This window comes from Macadamia integrifolia, chromosome 2 (genome assembly GCF_013358625.1).
Source record: "Macadamia integrifolia cultivar HAES 741 chromosome 2, SCU_Mint_v3, whole genome shotgun sequence".
Lineage (NCBI taxonomy): Eukaryota > Viridiplantae > Streptophyta > Magnoliopsida > Proteales > Proteaceae > Macadamia > Macadamia integrifolia.
Window position 1 is genome coordinate 6,973,633 of NC_056558.1, and position 17,622 is coordinate 6,991,254.

A 17,622-nucleotide genomic window follows, 5' to 3' on the forward strand; every position below is an offset into this window, starting at 1 on the left:
CTGATTATATTTTCTACTAAGTTCCTTCCTCCCCCCCCCCCCCTCCCGTCCTCGCCACGGTTTTTGATTGAAGTGTTTGGATGGTGTTGAGAGGGTATCACACAAGGGGTGGAAAGGGGGGAGGGGGAGGGACTATAGGAATCAAATATTAATAAACCTAGATGGGTGTACTTTAAAAACTTTATTCTTAAAAAATAATAATAATAATAATAATTAAAAAAAATATATCTTTCTTCTTGTGAGACAATGCACACATAATGTGTAGAACAATCTATCAAGGTGGTGTTAGGGCTGTATTTTAAGAAAGAATAAGAATCAATTTGAAGTTATTCTCATCCCAAAAACTTAAAATGGAGTTGGATTTGGGATGAATATTTTCTCTGTCCCTCTCAGTTTTAGTGCCGCAATTATTTATCTTCTTCTTTTTTTTTTTTTTTTTTTTTTTTTTTTTTTTTTTTTTATGTTAGGGACATTTTTTTCCATCCCTAATGACTCAATGTATATCTTGCGTGCCCTATGCTATGGGTAGTCTCTCCATCTCTAATCATTGAAGAATGACCTCCTTAACCATTGTTCCCAAAACTTGGTTTCAATTTAGAAAGTAGTAAGCCTTGAGATTCATAATGCTTCTTCCTCATTTTTTGAGACAAAACTGAAGGGGGAGTGTTTTCTACAAGGGCAATATAAGAAATAATCTACACGCTATACCAATAGTGGCTAAAAAAGATATCATCCATATGGGGTTCGCATGAGGGCTATATGGTCAAAGAAAGATTGTCAATGCAGATCGTAGTCCCTACTACATATTATATCAATGTGGTATAAATAAATATGTACAAAGGCAACTGTTTTTTAACCAATTTCACTTCTTTTTCATTGTTTTTACTTGGAAAGGGTGGGAGCCTTTTTTGTCATCATGATTTATCTAAATCTTGACTAGAGTTGAAAAAAAGGTTTAAAACTCAATTTTGACATAATTAGCTTAATGATTTACATATATTGCAAGATAAAATACTTATAAATGGTGAACCACATGGTTGAGATGGAACCCAAAACTTGACAAGTTTTTGATCCGTGTAACGATCTATCCATCCGATGATGGATTTCACTAGAGAAATCGTGGTTGTGGATAAAAAAATTGTGGACAATGAAGTCAAATTGTCTTTATGGTTTTTTTTTCTTTTTCAAGTTCAATTTGTGAAACAAATTAGGATCAAGTTATGAGTGAAGGAATTCTTTCACCAAAAGCATCGATACCATTAGATAACCACAGAAAAAGGTAATGATGACCCAAGGGTGAATGAAGGAATTTTTTCTTCTCCATATGTGAAGGAAAACTTTTATCAATAAATCGTGTAAGTGTATCTTCCGTTTTAAGTAATTAATTACCACATGATACGCCAATTAAGTAGTTAGTTCATTTTTAATTAGGTTTCTCCTAGGTTAAAGGAGGTGATTAATTATCTCAGCTTTCTATAGTAGAGATTAGAGAAGTAGTAGTTAAACTAATTTAATACCCAAACACTACCAAATGAGTAAAGAGAATCTTCTTTTATTGTTGCCTTTTTCACCGACCACAACATTGTGGTGGCCAATGACAAATGCCGTGTACCACAAACAAACTAAACTCTCTTTATATCTTAGGAGTGTGTTTGAGACGGTAAAATAACACTTTATCTCCTTGCCTTTCATACCGTAGACCTAATCTCTAATCATGAAAGTATCGATTTTATTAAAGAAAAAGACATATATACATTAAGACTATTATATTAAAAAAAAAAAAAAAAAAAAAGAGAGATTACTACTTAATTCATCCAACCAATGTGTACATCTTATTCTTCATAGCTGAAATTTTTATTAGTTTATATTCTTTAAAAGGAACCGAATATTAACTGATTGTGCCCTTTACGTGTAGACACAGGTTGTGTGAAAAGATCGCTGAAATCCCATTGTAGTCGATATCTTCGTCATAATTACATGATCGATTAATATTCTCTTACCCTTTAATGGCTATAGATTTACATATATGAAATACCTTGTAATCAACTAAACTGTTAGCTTTTTCAATTGAAGGTTAGGTTTTTTTTTTTTGTTTGAAGATTGAAGGTTTGGTTAAAAGATTTAGAATTTAAAAATCAGATTCATCAAACTATATACTTTGTACTTTCAGATCACCCACCAGTAAATTCTCTGTCAATGGTGTCACTCAGGATGATATTCCACACTCCTAGTCTTAGTGCTTAGTGCTTTGGGTGGTTGTGAGTCTTGTGACATTCGGAATTTTGACAAAATGGGTCTCCAATGTACAGTTTTATCATGGAATTAATACATGTTGGGACCATCTGGTCTACAGATTATTCCCTTTGGGTGGGAAAAAGTTTTTCTTCACTGTGGATGAAAGAAAACCTATGCTGCAATTTTATATTAACTCCCCATATACGATAATGAAAGGTATACATGAATCATGATCCAAAACACAATCATTCCGTTGAGATCCCATTGGTAAAGTTTCTTAAATATTGGTTTATTACCTTTGAGCTCCTCGGCTATGGAGTTCAGCACTAAAAGTAACTACCATCCATTTGTTTCAAAACAAAATCCCAATAAGTAAAATAAAATAATCGATTTTTCTTTCACCTAGTGAGATCTCTACTCCAAGCGATTTTAATTGCAATTGGATAGGATTTTGGGAATAGTGAAAAACATTTCTAACCTTCAACATACATGGTCACATGTGATTATGACCATCAATCTACGGAAGTTCTCTTTACCTATGATGAAGAAAAATTTTCACCGATAAAATAATGGATTCTACTGTAAAACTATACAATGGATTTTTATATATGAAAGGAACTCTATAACTAGATATTTCAGGTTCTTTTCATTAGGTCTACCTATCAATTAGTACTTCTACGAAAGATGGGAAACTAATTTGGAGAGACTTTTTTTTTTTTTTGGGTGGGGGAGGGAGTGGGGGTGGGAATGTGTGGTTGGAGGTGGGTGGTATAACAACTTAACATTCCTTTGAATATGCTAATTATTTTTACTTCTTCAAAGGAATCACATTGTTTCCCTAATTCTATAACTCATCCATTTGAGGACTTATTCGTGATTCCATCACTCTAAAATATGACGATGATATGGTATTCAATCTAATTAATCCCAAAGTACACGACTATACAAAAGTCACAATTTGCTAAAGTGTGGACTACTATTGTGTTCTTCTAAATAGTTTCCAACATGGCAAGAGGAAAGTAAGCAACACCGTATACCCAGCAAAAAAAAGAAAGAAAGAAAAAAACATCTTTAGCCTAGCAAACTTGTATAATACAAGCATCTTCGGCTCCGCACCTTGAGTGGGTGGTTTGCACCACTGCACACCTGAGCGACAAGAAGTCTTCTTAGTCTTTTCGACTTTTGTTGTTTTTGTGTGTCTAGAGGTGATCGTGTTGGCAGCGATGTATAATACGATAAACCTCGAGACTGGCTGGTTGGGTTTGGGCGAACCCAAACCTGAGTGGTCAGTTTATCCAAAGTTAGCACGATAAGCAAAAACTTTGGTTGGTGTTTTTCTTACCCACCTGGAAAGGGGTTTTTGCTCTGGCCTAATGTTTACCGCATGGTAGCTCAATTAGATCCAAATTTATGAATAAATAGACCTCAAAATTCTTTAAATTTAAAATTTCAATTCATAGAGTCTGCCAAGTGGAAAAATAGAGCTTCAAATAATGACTATAAGAGACTGCACAATAGTTATCCAAGTAACATTGGCTGCATGGATATACATGGGCTACTTGCCAATGCACATGAGGATATTTAATTGAATTAGGCTCTACAATTTGATACATGGCTAATGTAGCTAGACCATTTCTATCCAATTATTGAAATAACCACATCCTCTACCAAGTGAGACAACTAATGAGTGAGGTTAGTGCAAGAATCATTAAAATATTAGATCTTAATCATAATAAAACTCTTATTCCTTGTCAAAATAAAAAATGAGAATGAACTTGACATTTATCGTGAGTTATGCCATGTTTTATTGTTACTCCATATGACCCTTAGTCCTGCCATGTTTTATGGTAGTCGCAAGATCATTGTACCTAATATTTTTGTTTTAAATTCTATATTAGATAGCCCCTAGTCTTAAGACCATATTCAAGGATGACATGTACAAATTGAACCATCAGGGAGAGAGTCTGGATCCTCTCCACATGTGGTGACCTTCCCACATGGAGATCCATACCATCCATTGGACTTGTGTCTGATCCCCAATGAATTTCCTCTCCCCACATGGGTAGCTGATCCGGGCTCATTAGGAGGATAGGTGCCTCTAAAACTAGCTAAATCATATGAAAAACTTATCTTTTTCCTTCGTGTTTTCAGCAATTAAATTGTCTTGACCATTCTCAACATCTCAATCATTATTCATCAAGCTTTTTCTTTTGTCACATGGCATGCTCCTTTTGGCTCTTGAATGACAAGATTTGGTGAAAAGCTTTCATAAAATTTTACGACCACATTAAATTGAAGTGTCATGCCTTCATCACAAGCATTTTTTTATAGATAAAACATTAATGAAACAGTTTATGAGAATTTAATCTAGTTTATCTTTTTTTTTTTTCTTTCAAATCCTATGGATCTACTTTTAAGTTCACATTTGACAGGTTTTTTAGTTAGTTTTACAACCACCAAATAAAAGAAGAATCGCATCTTATTTTTGTTCATTTGTGGGTGGGTGGGGTTAGATAAATCCCATCAACTTGGTTGGCTAATGTGAATGATGAGATAAAAGAAAATTTGAACACAAAGTACGAAGGAAATTTAAAAACTTATCTCAGTGCTGTTTGCAGACAAAGAAAGTGATGGAGAAAGTGAAAGAGAAATGCCAACTTCTTCGTAAGTTCTTCTTCAACTGGGAAAGTGATAGATAAACTAACTTTTAGTGGTGGCTGGTGAGGACACTTACTGCAAGCTTCAAGAGGAGAAATGTCAAACTAGAATTTTGATACCTCAAGAGATTCTAAGCCGCATTTATAGGTTCAGAAAATGAAATCTAATCTAGGTCCAAATCTGGACCATCTATATTTCTTAGTGAAGTTTTTTTTTTTTTTTCCAAACTTCCCTTCTATTTCTGCCACATATAAGGTTGTTTAGTCTAAGGCATCCCTTGAATTACCTATCTAAATTTGTGGGCCATACGATTTACCGACAATACGCCGTGATTATAGGTGGGATATAGTTTTGTTCACCGTGGTGAAGAGAGAATTTCATAATCCATGGATTATGGTGGCTGAATAAAATTCAAGAATAATGTTAAGGGTATTTCAGACTTTGTACAATGTAAGAGAGAAGGAATAATGACACCCCGAAGGCTAGATTCTCTTCAGCCACCGTGAAGAAAAACTTTCGCCTTGTAAACTTCCCTGCTTGTGATTTGTGAGGATACACTATATAGTGCATGGGCCTTTGTTGGGCCAGGTGCAGCCCAAGTATTTGAACCTAAGCCCTGCCCAACTCATTGAACTCCAACCTATCTTTCTTTATGTGTTTTGTTTTTTTTTTTTATTAATTTTTTTTTTTAATTCTACTTGTTCTAGTTTTTTCTGAGCTGTGATTTAACAGATTCACAGAGTCAAAACCGAAACCAGACCCTTCTTAGTTCAACATGTGGTCCAGTTATCAGAACTTAATAATTATAAAAAATTCTTTTCTAAGTATGAAAATTTTATTTCTCTCCAAATAATTTCTTTTACAATCAAACAGGGCCTAAGAATTATATCAAAAAATAAATAAATAAATAAAATGCCTACTAAAATCAAATGAAAGAAGGGAAGACTCCAGTCCTGAATAATTATGTATTGGGTCAGTGGGCTTTAAAAGCCCAGACTCAACATAGGTGTTGGGACCAGCACATGCATGAGGTCTGATTAGTGGTTGTCAACAATAAGCCGGTGCCTCAAGAAAAAAATTGACTGTTTTGGGTTGCAGCTATTGTTGGTAGTCAAAGAAATAGAATGATTCACTTCTTTTTAAGGTTTAAAAATGCACTCCTAAGAATGATACTTAACACGTTTCCTTCCTTTCATGCAGACATATGGCATAATCCCATGCATGTGCCAGCTTTGAACATCTTTATTGTCCAAGTGGCCAAAGCAGCCTTGTTTGTTTCCCAAAGAGATTAAACACGAGAGAGAGAGAGAGAGAGAGAGAGAGAGAGAGAGAGAGAGAGAGAGAGAGAGAGAGAGAGAGAGAGAGAGAGAGAGAGGTGGATAAGGCGAGGAGAGGTGAGAAGCACAAAAGCCACAAACACAAGAGTTAAAGAGAGCTCGCTTCGCCATGGCTACGAGAAGGTAGCAGGTCCATTCAGGCGAGTAAGGCCAAGCAAAGCTGAAAACTTCTCCATCTTGGAGGGCTACCACCCTGTATCAAAAGAGCATGCGGAAGCGGCCACGAAGGCCCACCATGGATGGTTTAGGTTCAATATATCTATCTATGGAAACCCGTCCCAAACATCCCTACAACAAGCCCTACCATCAATCCTACTTCGTTGATCTCATTACCCTTTGGGCCCATATGGTTATGTATGGATGTAGATCTTGTTGGACGAGGACTCCATCTTGACCTATAGGAGGTCATGCAGGGAAGGCATTTGTGGCTTGCCCCCAATGAACATAGAAGGCACCAACACATGAGTTGAGAGCTCGTCGGGTGTCAACACTTGTCTCATTTATTATCTTTTAAAAATGAGAAAGAATATTTATGAAAATAAGAGGGACAGATGTTGGCACATAAAGGATATGTGCAAAGAATCTGAAGTCCTATATTGACACCGACACCAACACCACCATAGCCTTCATCATCACTCTCCTTCCTTAATATGTGTTCTTTATCGGGGACTTACTAGTTGATATTACCAACTTCTATCAGCATTAATACAAGTACGACTACCTTAGCTCATATGTAATTATAATTTTATTCTATTTAAGTTTACTTATGGCAAGATAAACTTGTCTACTTGTGTGGTGATTGTGCCAACACATAGGCCATGCAAAAGCATCTGTGCACAGGGCATTGTCATCTTTTCACATCCGCTTGTGTTTGGATGTAGAGACACGCAAACAAGCATAGTTCTTTTCTCCATTTACTAATCCTAATGTATTAATATTGCTTAGATAAATTGTTTACACAAAAATTTCAAAGAGGCATATGATTGGATTTGAGTTTAAATGCCTCCAGAAAGCTACTATGTGAGATAGACAATGAATCTTAGTAAGATCAATACATTAGGTTAAGTAAATTTTACCTTAAAGAATGGCCCCAATTTGTAAAAGCAAGGGAACCCAATTTTTATGCATGATCGTGTATATGTGTCTATATATGGTCATGCCTTTAACCATTGGATGGAGGTGGGATAAATATATTATTACATTTCTAAAAATTATCACCAAGATCAGAACTTCTTTATAAGAATTGGGTGATTTCTAGATCAAGGTTGACCCATAATTTGAACCTTGATTGTCATTACAAATAAAATCCAAAAAAGTAATAATAATAATAAAAATTGGATTTGACCTTTTACATATAGAAGGACCTAGAATTTGGAAGACTTCATTACTAAAATTGAGAAACTTGGACGAAAAGAAAGGCTTGGTCTTCGAATTGGATGATAAAAAAAACCGAGCATAATACTTGGAGGAAAAGAAAATTAAACCCCGTCACTGGCCGTTTATTTTACTGGGCCTTTGGTAATCTGGACTTTGATTTCTAATTTATAATAACCCACAAAGAAATAATGGGGGTCCATTAATCTCTTGTCAATGGTTTGTCTGGGCCATGGTTGCTGTTATCCCTAGTCTCCTCCACTCAACTGTAAAAAGAACTTCCTTGACCTTTATTATTATATTTTTTTTTCCTAGTGAATAAAAAATATATTAAAAAATAAAAAAATAAAACAGACAACAGACAACAAGTGTGGCAAATCAAAGGAAAGGCCCAAACTCAACCAACTAAAACAACTTGCTAAGGGGATGATACAATAAAACTTGGGGGGAGGGACGAAACAATCACCACAGAAGGGAGAGGGATACATCAAAACTAGGGGGTGGGGAAGAAACGAAGGATCCGGCTCCTCTCTTGAGAGATAATTGCCTAGGTCAGCCCATACTACCTAGGCGATCGACATGTGTTCAAGTGGTGATTCAACGATTGTGTCTCTACCAACCAAAATAGAGGCACCCCTTGAACACATGTTGATCGCCTAGGTAGCTATGGGCAAGACCTAGGATATCACTGCTCAGAAGAGGATCCTGATCCAAAAAGAAAAGAAAAGAAGATACGTAAAAACTATGGGGGTGGGGCAATGAGAGGAAGATCCAAAGAGAGAGCAAGATGCCTATTCCTATTTGAGTCTAGGAAAACTTTACAATATGAAAGATTTATTTCGAATTTCAAAAGTAATATTATCTCAGATTTGTTTAATGGTGCACACCATCTTCTTTTATTCCTTTTCCACAATTAGTTTATCTGGTAAATGCATTATAACAAAATAATTTTTTTTTTCCATTCATAATTGTCAAATTTGCAGCTTTCTACTTGGGATCTTCGAAAGAAGTGGACCTTCAAAAATTAGAGCGAAGTAACAGTAGCTATGAAGAAGCCCATTGGGCTTGAGTCCTATTGCGTCCTTGCTTTGGTGTGGACTATTGGGCATTTGGGCCTGAATTAGATGCAGATGTGGTTCCTTGTCTGACCAATGTGACCATTTGACCACCTACACCGTTTCCGCACGCTCTTCGAAACCCATAGTATGGCATGAAAATACCGCCTCAAAGTCTCAGACACCTCTCTCTCTCTCTCTCTCTCTCCTTCGATTAGTAATTTGGGTTTGGGAACTTTACAGGACCCAAATACCATGTTGGAGAAAGTTTCCCTTTCAAAAATCGATCTGAATGCGCTTCAAAGGTGTCCTGTGGCTTTGGAGAATCTGTTTTTGAGGTACCCATCAATCGTTTGCGCTTAAGACCATGTCTCTCCTGTTACCTTTCTTCAGAAGCCGATCAAAGGACGCTCCAAATCTTCTTCGTGGGTGAGTTTAAGCTCCTTTTCCACTTATGTGAGTTCACACCCCCCCCCCCCCCCCCTTTTTCCTTTTCCTATCCTTGCTGAGGAGAGGATAAATCGTAGAATTCAAATGGGCACTTCCGCTCTTGTATTGTGATATGAATTCCTGTTCATTTCTGTGGATTGGAAGAAGAATACCAAAATCGAACCACAATAATCAGTTATATAAGTGATTAACTTTGAACCCTTTGAAAAGAATGTAGAAATGGATAATGTAATTGTTGGTGGTATACTGGTATCCTTAGAAGATGTCCCTATCTGTCAGTGAGCTCTTGATGTAGGGTTCTATCAGGCCATAAACTCCGGCAGAGATGGTAAAGACTTCTGTAATATTGGCGACCATTTTTAACTAACTTCTAAGAATAGTATAGTTCAACATTGGGCGTGAACAAGGATGGAGCGTGAGCTCAATAAGATGAAACATATCAAAACTTCAGGCGGGCTATGTGGGAACCCTGTTGAGAGCTGCCAATCTGACTAGGGGCGTTGGGAAAAAAGAAAAAATCTTGTGCACAGGCAGTTTCATTGGTTCCAGGATTTAGTTAGGGGCTTGTAACTACTCCAGGTCTTGCTTGGATGCCATCAAATTTAATCTCTTAGTCTTTGGGGATGAACGTCAATGGTACACCTTTCTATTCCTCTTCTTTTTTTTTTTAGTACCTACTGTTGTTGGTGAAGCCTGACTCAGATTAATCGAGGAAGTACTGGTCACTTTTCCCCAATATCGGCGGTCCCGTACGCCATTTTGGACAGTTGTATACTTTCGGGGATTAGTGTTTCTCTATATTGTAATGCGCAAGATTCTATATATAGGGTGTTATCTCATAAGGAGAAGTGAGTTAGTGTTTTGTAATTTCTTCGTCTGAATAGTGGAGGTTCTGGTTTTTATTGGGTTTACCTTTATGACACTGACCTGCCACTATAGAGATTCTTTTTATTTATTTATTTATTTATTTATTTATTTTTTGGGGGGAGAGGTGGTTGGGAAAGAGAAGGGTTTCGAGAATGCATTATTCAAGATTGAACAGATGTTCTAAGGTCTTCCCCAAGGATGGTGATTACATGGCAATTGCCTTTCCCCTTGAAATTGTCAATGTCGAGACTGGTTTATGCTTCTTTCATGCAAGGACTGTCCGTTGCTGCTATTTCCTCAAAACTGAGAGAAATGGCCATTCTCGATGAAAAGTAGAGATCCTATTAGCTGATTGAAGGTAGCTTGCTTTCAAAGCTCCCTACGGATCTCCTTCAAGTTCATTTTTTATGCGTGCTTCTGGAAAAGGGAGGGAAATTTAGAGATAATTCAAGATGGTTGCTTTAGGCCCCACCATGGAAGAAAATTTTAGTTCTCTTGTTTTGTATTATATGGAGCCTTTTGATTTCTTATTCTTGAGGTAAGGAATTGTTAGAACAAACACCAACAAACATGAAGAAAACGAACAAATTCATGCAAGACATAGAGATTTAACGTGGTTCATATACCAATGTGATGTTCTAAGTCCATGGGAGAAGGTGAAGTTGATACACTATATGATGGAAGAAAGTTTACAATGTAGATCTCTCAAGAACACCCAAACTTGTAGTAAGAACTCTCGCCTAGAAACCCTAACACAAAATCTCTTTTTCTCTTGTTTCTCTCTTACTTACACAACAAGACAACAAAACTTATAAATACTCCTCCAAGTTGAATCGTACCGTATTGCGGGGCCAAACCCCAAGCGAGATCAATGATGGTACCAAGCCCTTTGCTACCATCAGAAACCTCAAAAAAACAATCCCATTCAAGTCACCACCAAAATATGTCGGAGCGGGTCAATCTTCGAAACGGATCAAGATTTCAAGACATTGATAACAGGTTTCAGACCTCGTTAATGTGCACACCTTTGTCCAATGGGGCTGATGTTCAGGAAGGCCAACTTTTGGACAGATGAGTTGGCCAAGTTGGGGCCATCTGGATTTTCTCTGTCTGTTTGGGTTGCTCCCTTGCTTAATTTGGCATCAATACAACTCTATTGGGTTTTCAGGATTAGTGTAAGAGTTTGTTTCAACCCCAAGGGGGTAGTTAGCAAAGGTACCTTCGCCTCAGGAAGCGTGTGGTTTTGAGTTCGACTCTTCTTGCCTCCTTAGGGCCACTCACACGGGGGTGTTTAGTGCTCTTCACTGCTTTTAGTGAAAGTTAAATTGTTCTCATTCAACCCTGGTATGACCCTGTCCATGCAGTTGTGGGGTCAGTATGGGCCCACGGGACTAAGAGGGCTGAAGGCCTGGATACCCATCGTTAGCTCAAAAAAAAAAAAGTAAGAGTTTGTTTCAGGTGGCTAATAGTGCTAGGCCCTAAACATACTTGTGCAGCTTTTGGTGACCTCTATAGTTAGTTCTGGGAAGAAATTGTGTACCTTTTTTTGTCGCCTATACATTCTTGGTTGGTTTGTATAGATTCTTTTCTCTTTGGCCTTGTGCTTTGATGCTTCTTACACTTCTCATTGATTAATTTTTTCTTTACTAAAATTGTTTAAGACAAAATTAGTAAGCTGAGTGTTTTAGGGTATGATAATTTATTTTTATGTCTTCTCCATGTTGTAAGGTTCATAAGGTCATCTATTGTCTTTCTTATTCTCCTTTATTATGATGTAATACCCTTGTCCCCCCTCCCCCCTCCCCCCCAATAATACTTAGAAACAGATTAAGTGTTCTGAGAAGGGAAATTTTTTTGAGTCATGATAGTTTTGTCCTTCAGCATTTCTGTATCTCACAATGGAGAAAATAAATTTGATGAAAACATCTTGAATCTCATATTTATGTAAAAAAGAAACTGAAAGCATAAGTTTGTAAGTAAGAACATTGGAGATAAAATATTATTAAAAAAATTTAGAAAAATAGAATGAAAATTTTGATGAGAAATGAGGGAGTGAAACTCATCAAGGAACAGAGACATACTGTAATGGATCTAGATTCTATTGAGGTCGGTCAAAAATGTATATCAGAGTAACAAAAATGGTTTTTTAGGGCATTGGGCTTAAATTGGTCTAGTTAACTTTGGTTAGGCAAGGGCAAGGCACAAGGAAACCAGCATGGGTACACCCTCAGACTCATCTTATCTTGTCTCCCCCTCCCTTCAACCCCAATTTTTCTTTCTTTTCTTTCTATTTGATCAATGACAAATAGTACACTATCTTGATGGGCCATTACTAAAGAAAGTTAATAATCACATGATGATTCCTCTTAAAATCAATGCATATGTCCTTAGATTTTGTATGAGCATGACTGACTGCTTCATAATCATACCGATTACAAAAGGAGTATATCAATTTTGAATTAACTGATTTGCAGGTATATCAACTTTGAATTTACTGATTTGCGTGTCTGAAACTTTTAGAAATTTAGCTGCTCTTGTTCGGTATGGATGTAATCTGCAGGATCCAACTTAATGCATCAAATTTGCCTTCTTTATCTGTAATAGTATGTATTACTTGAGTAACAGGAGAGTATTTAAAGGTTTCCTGATATTAAGGAGAATTATGAATCATTGGGGTGTGAATTATTTGGTGGATGAGTGTCTTGGCTTGGTGTTTAATGAAGCCATCTTGGATACTTTTTCACATGTGGTTCCAAAGTAGAATTAAAAGAAAGGTGCATTGTAATAGTCACAAAAGGGATTTCTTACTTTCCATCCAATTTTACTTGGGATCTCTGGTCTCATCTTTTTTACATTTTCCTTTTCTTGGAAGTTCTTAGGAGGTGATTGATGCTTTTTAACTGCCCATAGATAAACTTGGTGTAGTGGAGATGAGGATGTTGAGATGGATGAGTGGCAAAACTAAGAAAGATAAAGTAAGGAATGCTCATATTAGAGCTGATTTGGGAGTAGCTTTGATACATGATAAGCTATGAGAGTCGTTTGAGGTGGCACGGCCATGTTCAACGGAGGCTTTTGGATGTATTCATTTTTTATTTTTATTTTTTCATATTTTGTTTTCTCCTCTGAAACGTGTCTAAAATTGTTACACAAAGAGTGTTACAAGATGGGGAAGCAATGGATTCTTTCTTTCACTAGTCACTTCTAACATATTGTACGCAGCTTTTTGGATGTTCTCACTTTTCAGGTCTTGTTATTGCATCACTTCACCCTTTGATTTCTATTGAAAAAATTACTCATCACTTTGGTAACTATTTGGTGTTCATTCCCATTCTAATGGGTCTTCTACTGTAGGTTAGGTTCCTATAGAAGATTTCAGTGTCGTTGCTATTCCAGATCACCACATTACAACAACAGAAGGCTGGACCATCAGCCTTTATTTCCTGAGAAACCTTCAGGCTCTTACTCATGGCGTACTTATATTGTTGTAGGCTTTCTTGATTTCTTTACTTTCTTTTATTTGTATTTAGTTTCTTTCTCTTAGAAGTGATAAATTTTTCCTTATCGTGATTGCTTTGCGCTGGGATTAATGTGTGGTTCTGGATGAATTGTTGAATCTTTACAGCCCACAGCTCTAGTTGTAGTGATTGCTGGAGCAGGCATTTTTGTTCATTATAATGATGAAAGGAGAGCAGTTCTAAAAGGTACTTTCTATGTGTTACAAGTGTTAATCCAAGTGCATGTGGTGACTGGAAGGTTTAAAAGTAGCGAATGGATCTATTGATTTTGCATGCCTAATTGGATGTGACATTGTTGTTCACCATGATACTTTTCAATTTAAAACCTTTAACTTCAATCAGACCATGTTTTTTGTTACGAAACCAAGATCTGTAACCAGTAACTTGAGAGAGTAAGAGAAGAGAGAAAGAGATTAAGAGAGAAGAAAAGAGAGACTGCAAGAGGGGAGCAGCCGATTATTGTCTCAGTCCCCCCCTACCATCAATATTTATTAACTCCAAAAGAAGTTCACTCAAACTAGGAAACAAAGTCCTTGTGCCACAAGCAAGATAAAATAGGAAATCTATCATAATTAGTAAATAGAGATCTATCCTAACTAGGGAAAGAAATAAACTAAAACAGGAAGGTAATACTCGTACACGATAGGGACACTCCCCATATCGTGGTACATATTTTAACATTTTTATTTTGTCAACTCGTGAGTTAGTTATGAGAAAAGGATCCATCAAAGAGATTTGTCTGCATTCTTGGTTGATAAGAGAAGTTAAAAAAGATAACTGAACGGAAGCAATTTTGTAACTTCACTGACTTTTCGTAGTTCAGAACACCTCAAACAATGCCAGCTTAAGCTAATAGTTAGTGTATCTTTTTATTTTTCAATGTTTTTGAGGTGTTTCCTTTTTAATAATCTTTTCTGGATATGAATGTAAAATTTTCACCTTTTTCGAGTCATTTCTGCAGAAAGAGCTAATTTCAGTGTGGCTATCAATGCACTTAGGTAAATAATCTTACATTTTCCACATCTAGGTCTCCATAGTATGACTCTTTTGTGGGTATTAATGGAAATTTTCACCTTCTCCCACTGATTGAATTCTCAGCATGCACGAGCAGTGCACTTAAAAGAAAAAGTGGATGTTTTAGTCTCCAGGGCATTCAGTGGTTCAAATGAAAAAAATGATCTTGTGTGAACATTACAGAATGAAATAACTAGTTATTACTTTTGTTGTTCATTGGGCTAAAACTCAACTCAACTCAACTCAACTCACTCAACTCAGCTTTCGGCTACATGGATCCTTTTTCTCCGGTCAGCTCTATTCAAAGCCATATTTGTTTCAAGTCCTAAGCTAGCATGTCTTTCCTCACCACTTCTCCTAGAGTCATTTTAAGCATACCCTCGGCTCTTTTAGTTCTTTCAATCTGAATCATATCACTCCTCCATACCAGAGCATTCAAAGGCCTCTGTTGCACAAGTCCGTGCCACCTCAAATGACTTTCTCATGACTTTTCATGTGAGAATTCATTTTTAGCTATGAAATTAGTATATCACTTTTTCTGTAATGAGAATTTGTTTTAGCCATTTCTTACCTTTAGTAGTGTGCTTATTGCTTCCTTATGTTATTTTTTGGATGAATAAATAAATTCATTACCAAGAGAGGAAAGAATATACAAAGGAGAAGGGGAGGGGGGAGAGAGACTAAGGCCCTTCAAGAAAGGCTGGCTCGGAAGAAAGAAAATACAACAAAAGTCACAAAAAACTGCTCAAGGAGCACCCCCCCCCCCCAAAAAAAAAAAAAAAAAGGAGGGGGGGGGGGCAGATAATACCAGGCAGGAGGCCCAAGAAGCAACAATGAGCCTAATCTTTGGGGTGTCAGAGACTGATCGATGCCGGAGGGATCTGAGTTTGAAGCTAACACCGAAGTAGATGGCCTTCCAAGTCTGATCCAAAGAGTGGGAGAAAAAAGCAGCCATATTATGAATACTATAGTGAACCATCAATTAAAGTCGAGGGAAAGTATCGAAAACCCAATGTATCAATTAGTGATTTACCATAATGATATTTATTTTCGATAACAGGTCACATTGTGCTTTACTGCCATCAGACTTTCCCAGCATCCGTTGCTTAAATGTCAAACATCTCACTTTCACAGGTCTGCATACTACTGTTGGTTGTTCTAGTTTCTCACATAATTACATGAATCTCAGGGTTTTGTTTTGATTTGGTTAATTTTTGAAATTTTTTTTTTTTTGGTGATAATTTATGATCTATGAAAATTTTCGCCTGTTGTATTAAGCATTTTGCTGCACTGTACAAATTTAGAAGAAACTTTGGAAATATGGGACTTCATTATTGACTTTGGCTATGGCTGCATCTAAATGCCTAAAACTAAAATTTAAATTCTTCATGCAACAAATTCTGTCATCTTGTCAAGATCTTAAAAAGTAAAAGATGCTTCATCATTGAGATCTTATAAAGGATAGTAGGGACTCGGGACACGGGATTGCTGTATTATCCTGTTTTGCTCCTTTGCCAGACTCACTTGGAACCACTTCCTTTAAGGCTTCATCTGGTTGCAAGGGAAATGAAGGGAAGGAAAATGAAAGGAAAACATAACTAAAATGTAAACTTTTGTAATTATTTATCAGAAATGATTGTGTAACTAACCTCAAAACATTCCAAATTTGGCTGTTAAGTTTTTCAATATTTTTTATCAATTCCTTGGATTTGAAAAGTTAAGGATTCCATTTGGAAAGTTTAAATACCATATTTGGTACGAGTTTGAGGTAGTTACACAATCATGATTACAAAAGTTTCCAATTTCTTTTCTAAACTGATTTCACTTCCCTTCTTTTCCTTTACTATCAATCAGATGGAACTGATAGGGTTCCAGGTGGACTCAATTTTTCTAAGGATATAGTGGTTTTGATGTGGTACTGGTGTTGAGCTCCTTTTGCAAGGACAGGACAGCTCTTGTGATGAGTTTCATTGTTGGCCATTTGCTGGGTCATCTGGGAGGAAAGGAATGTCAATTGTGTAGGCATGCTTATTACTGACAAAGGGACTGTTACACAGTCCTTCAACTTGAAGGTGGCTGACTGGGCAGCTGCAAACCCCCTATCTTTGCAGACATACACTTCAGCTATATTTACAGAGATTGGTTTCAGGTCATAGATTCACCTCCTCTTTATAGATGGATAGTTATTTGGATTCATCTGCCGCCAGACTCCTTAAGCTCTTTTTTGATGGTTGTTTACTAGGAATCAGGGTGCCTCTGGAATAGGGAGAGTTACTAGAGACAAAAAATATGAGTTTTATGGAGTTTTCTTAGGCCTTTATTGGAAGGAAATTCAATTTGGTCTGAGTTGTTGGCTTTGAACACTAGTTTTGTCACACCCCGTTCACCCTGAACCGGAGCGGTGACCGAGTTAACACCGGTTAACCCAAACCTGCCAGGATCATCAGATACTGTATTCCACCACAGCATACACACACTAACCTCAATTCATCAGATCAGCGGAAGACTAAGTTTTACCTGTAAATAATTCCCATATACTTGATACCCAAATGGTGATACAATAATTATATACATTTGGGCCCGAAGGCAGGATATATACACAAAAAGAATAAAGTTCACATATCAAGTATATACAAGAATTCATCAAAAATCATCAGAGTACACAGCTCGGCTCGGTATCAAGGCTGGAGCTCAGCTCGGCATCAAGGGTTGTGCCCAGCTCGGCATCACATAGAAGAGCTCAGCTCGGCCTCGGTAGTGGAGCTCAGCACGGCCTCCAAGGGGGAGCTCAGCTCGGCCTCAGAACTGCTGTCCCGCAGTACAGCTCTCACATGCGCAGTCTACACCGTGCTCAAACTCCTCAGGGGTCCACCAGTCCTCTTCAGGAAACTCGACTGTGGGACCCGCCCCATGCTCCTCAGATGCATGACCTGCAAAATCATCTAAAAAGGGGGTGTACACGTGGAATGAGCTCACTAGCTCAGTAAGTAGAGAGTTGGACCACACACAACAGTCCACACATCACAACACATCATATGCACTACATGCCATGCAATTCATTTTAAATCACATACACCTAATCAACATTACTAAGTCTTTGGTTTTAGTGCTACT

At 37.2% G+C, this 17,622-nt stretch overlaps 1 protein-coding gene across 3 annotated transcripts; it reads left to right on the top strand.

Moving 5' to 3' along the window:
• The first annotated feature begins 8,800 nt into the window (after positions 1–8,800).
• Positions 8,801–16,879, top strand: LOC122061112 (protein SCO1 homolog 2, mitochondrial-like). Of its 3 annotated transcripts, none has more exons than XM_042624304.1 (4): positions 8,801–9,088; positions 13,331–13,463; positions 13,602–13,680; positions 16,363–16,451. In XM_042624304.1, exons 1-4 carry the CDS (start codon positions 9,027–9,029, stop codon positions 16,434–16,436), a joined length of 348 nt encoding a protein of 115 aa, XP_042480238.1. In that variant the 5' UTR covers positions 8,801–9,026; the 3' UTR covers positions 16,437–16,451. The 3 variants fall into 3 exon arrangements, with proteins under 3 accessions (XP_042480238.1, XP_042480247.1, XP_042480254.1); XM_042624313.1 differs by lacking the exon at positions 16,363–16,451 and adding an exon at positions 15,569–16,324 and having other exon boundaries at positions 8,802–9,088; XM_042624320.1 differs by lacking the exon at positions 16,363–16,451 and adding an exon at positions 16,456–16,879 and having other exon boundaries at positions 8,804–9,088.
• The last annotated feature ends 743 nt before the right edge of the window (positions 16,880–17,622 follow it).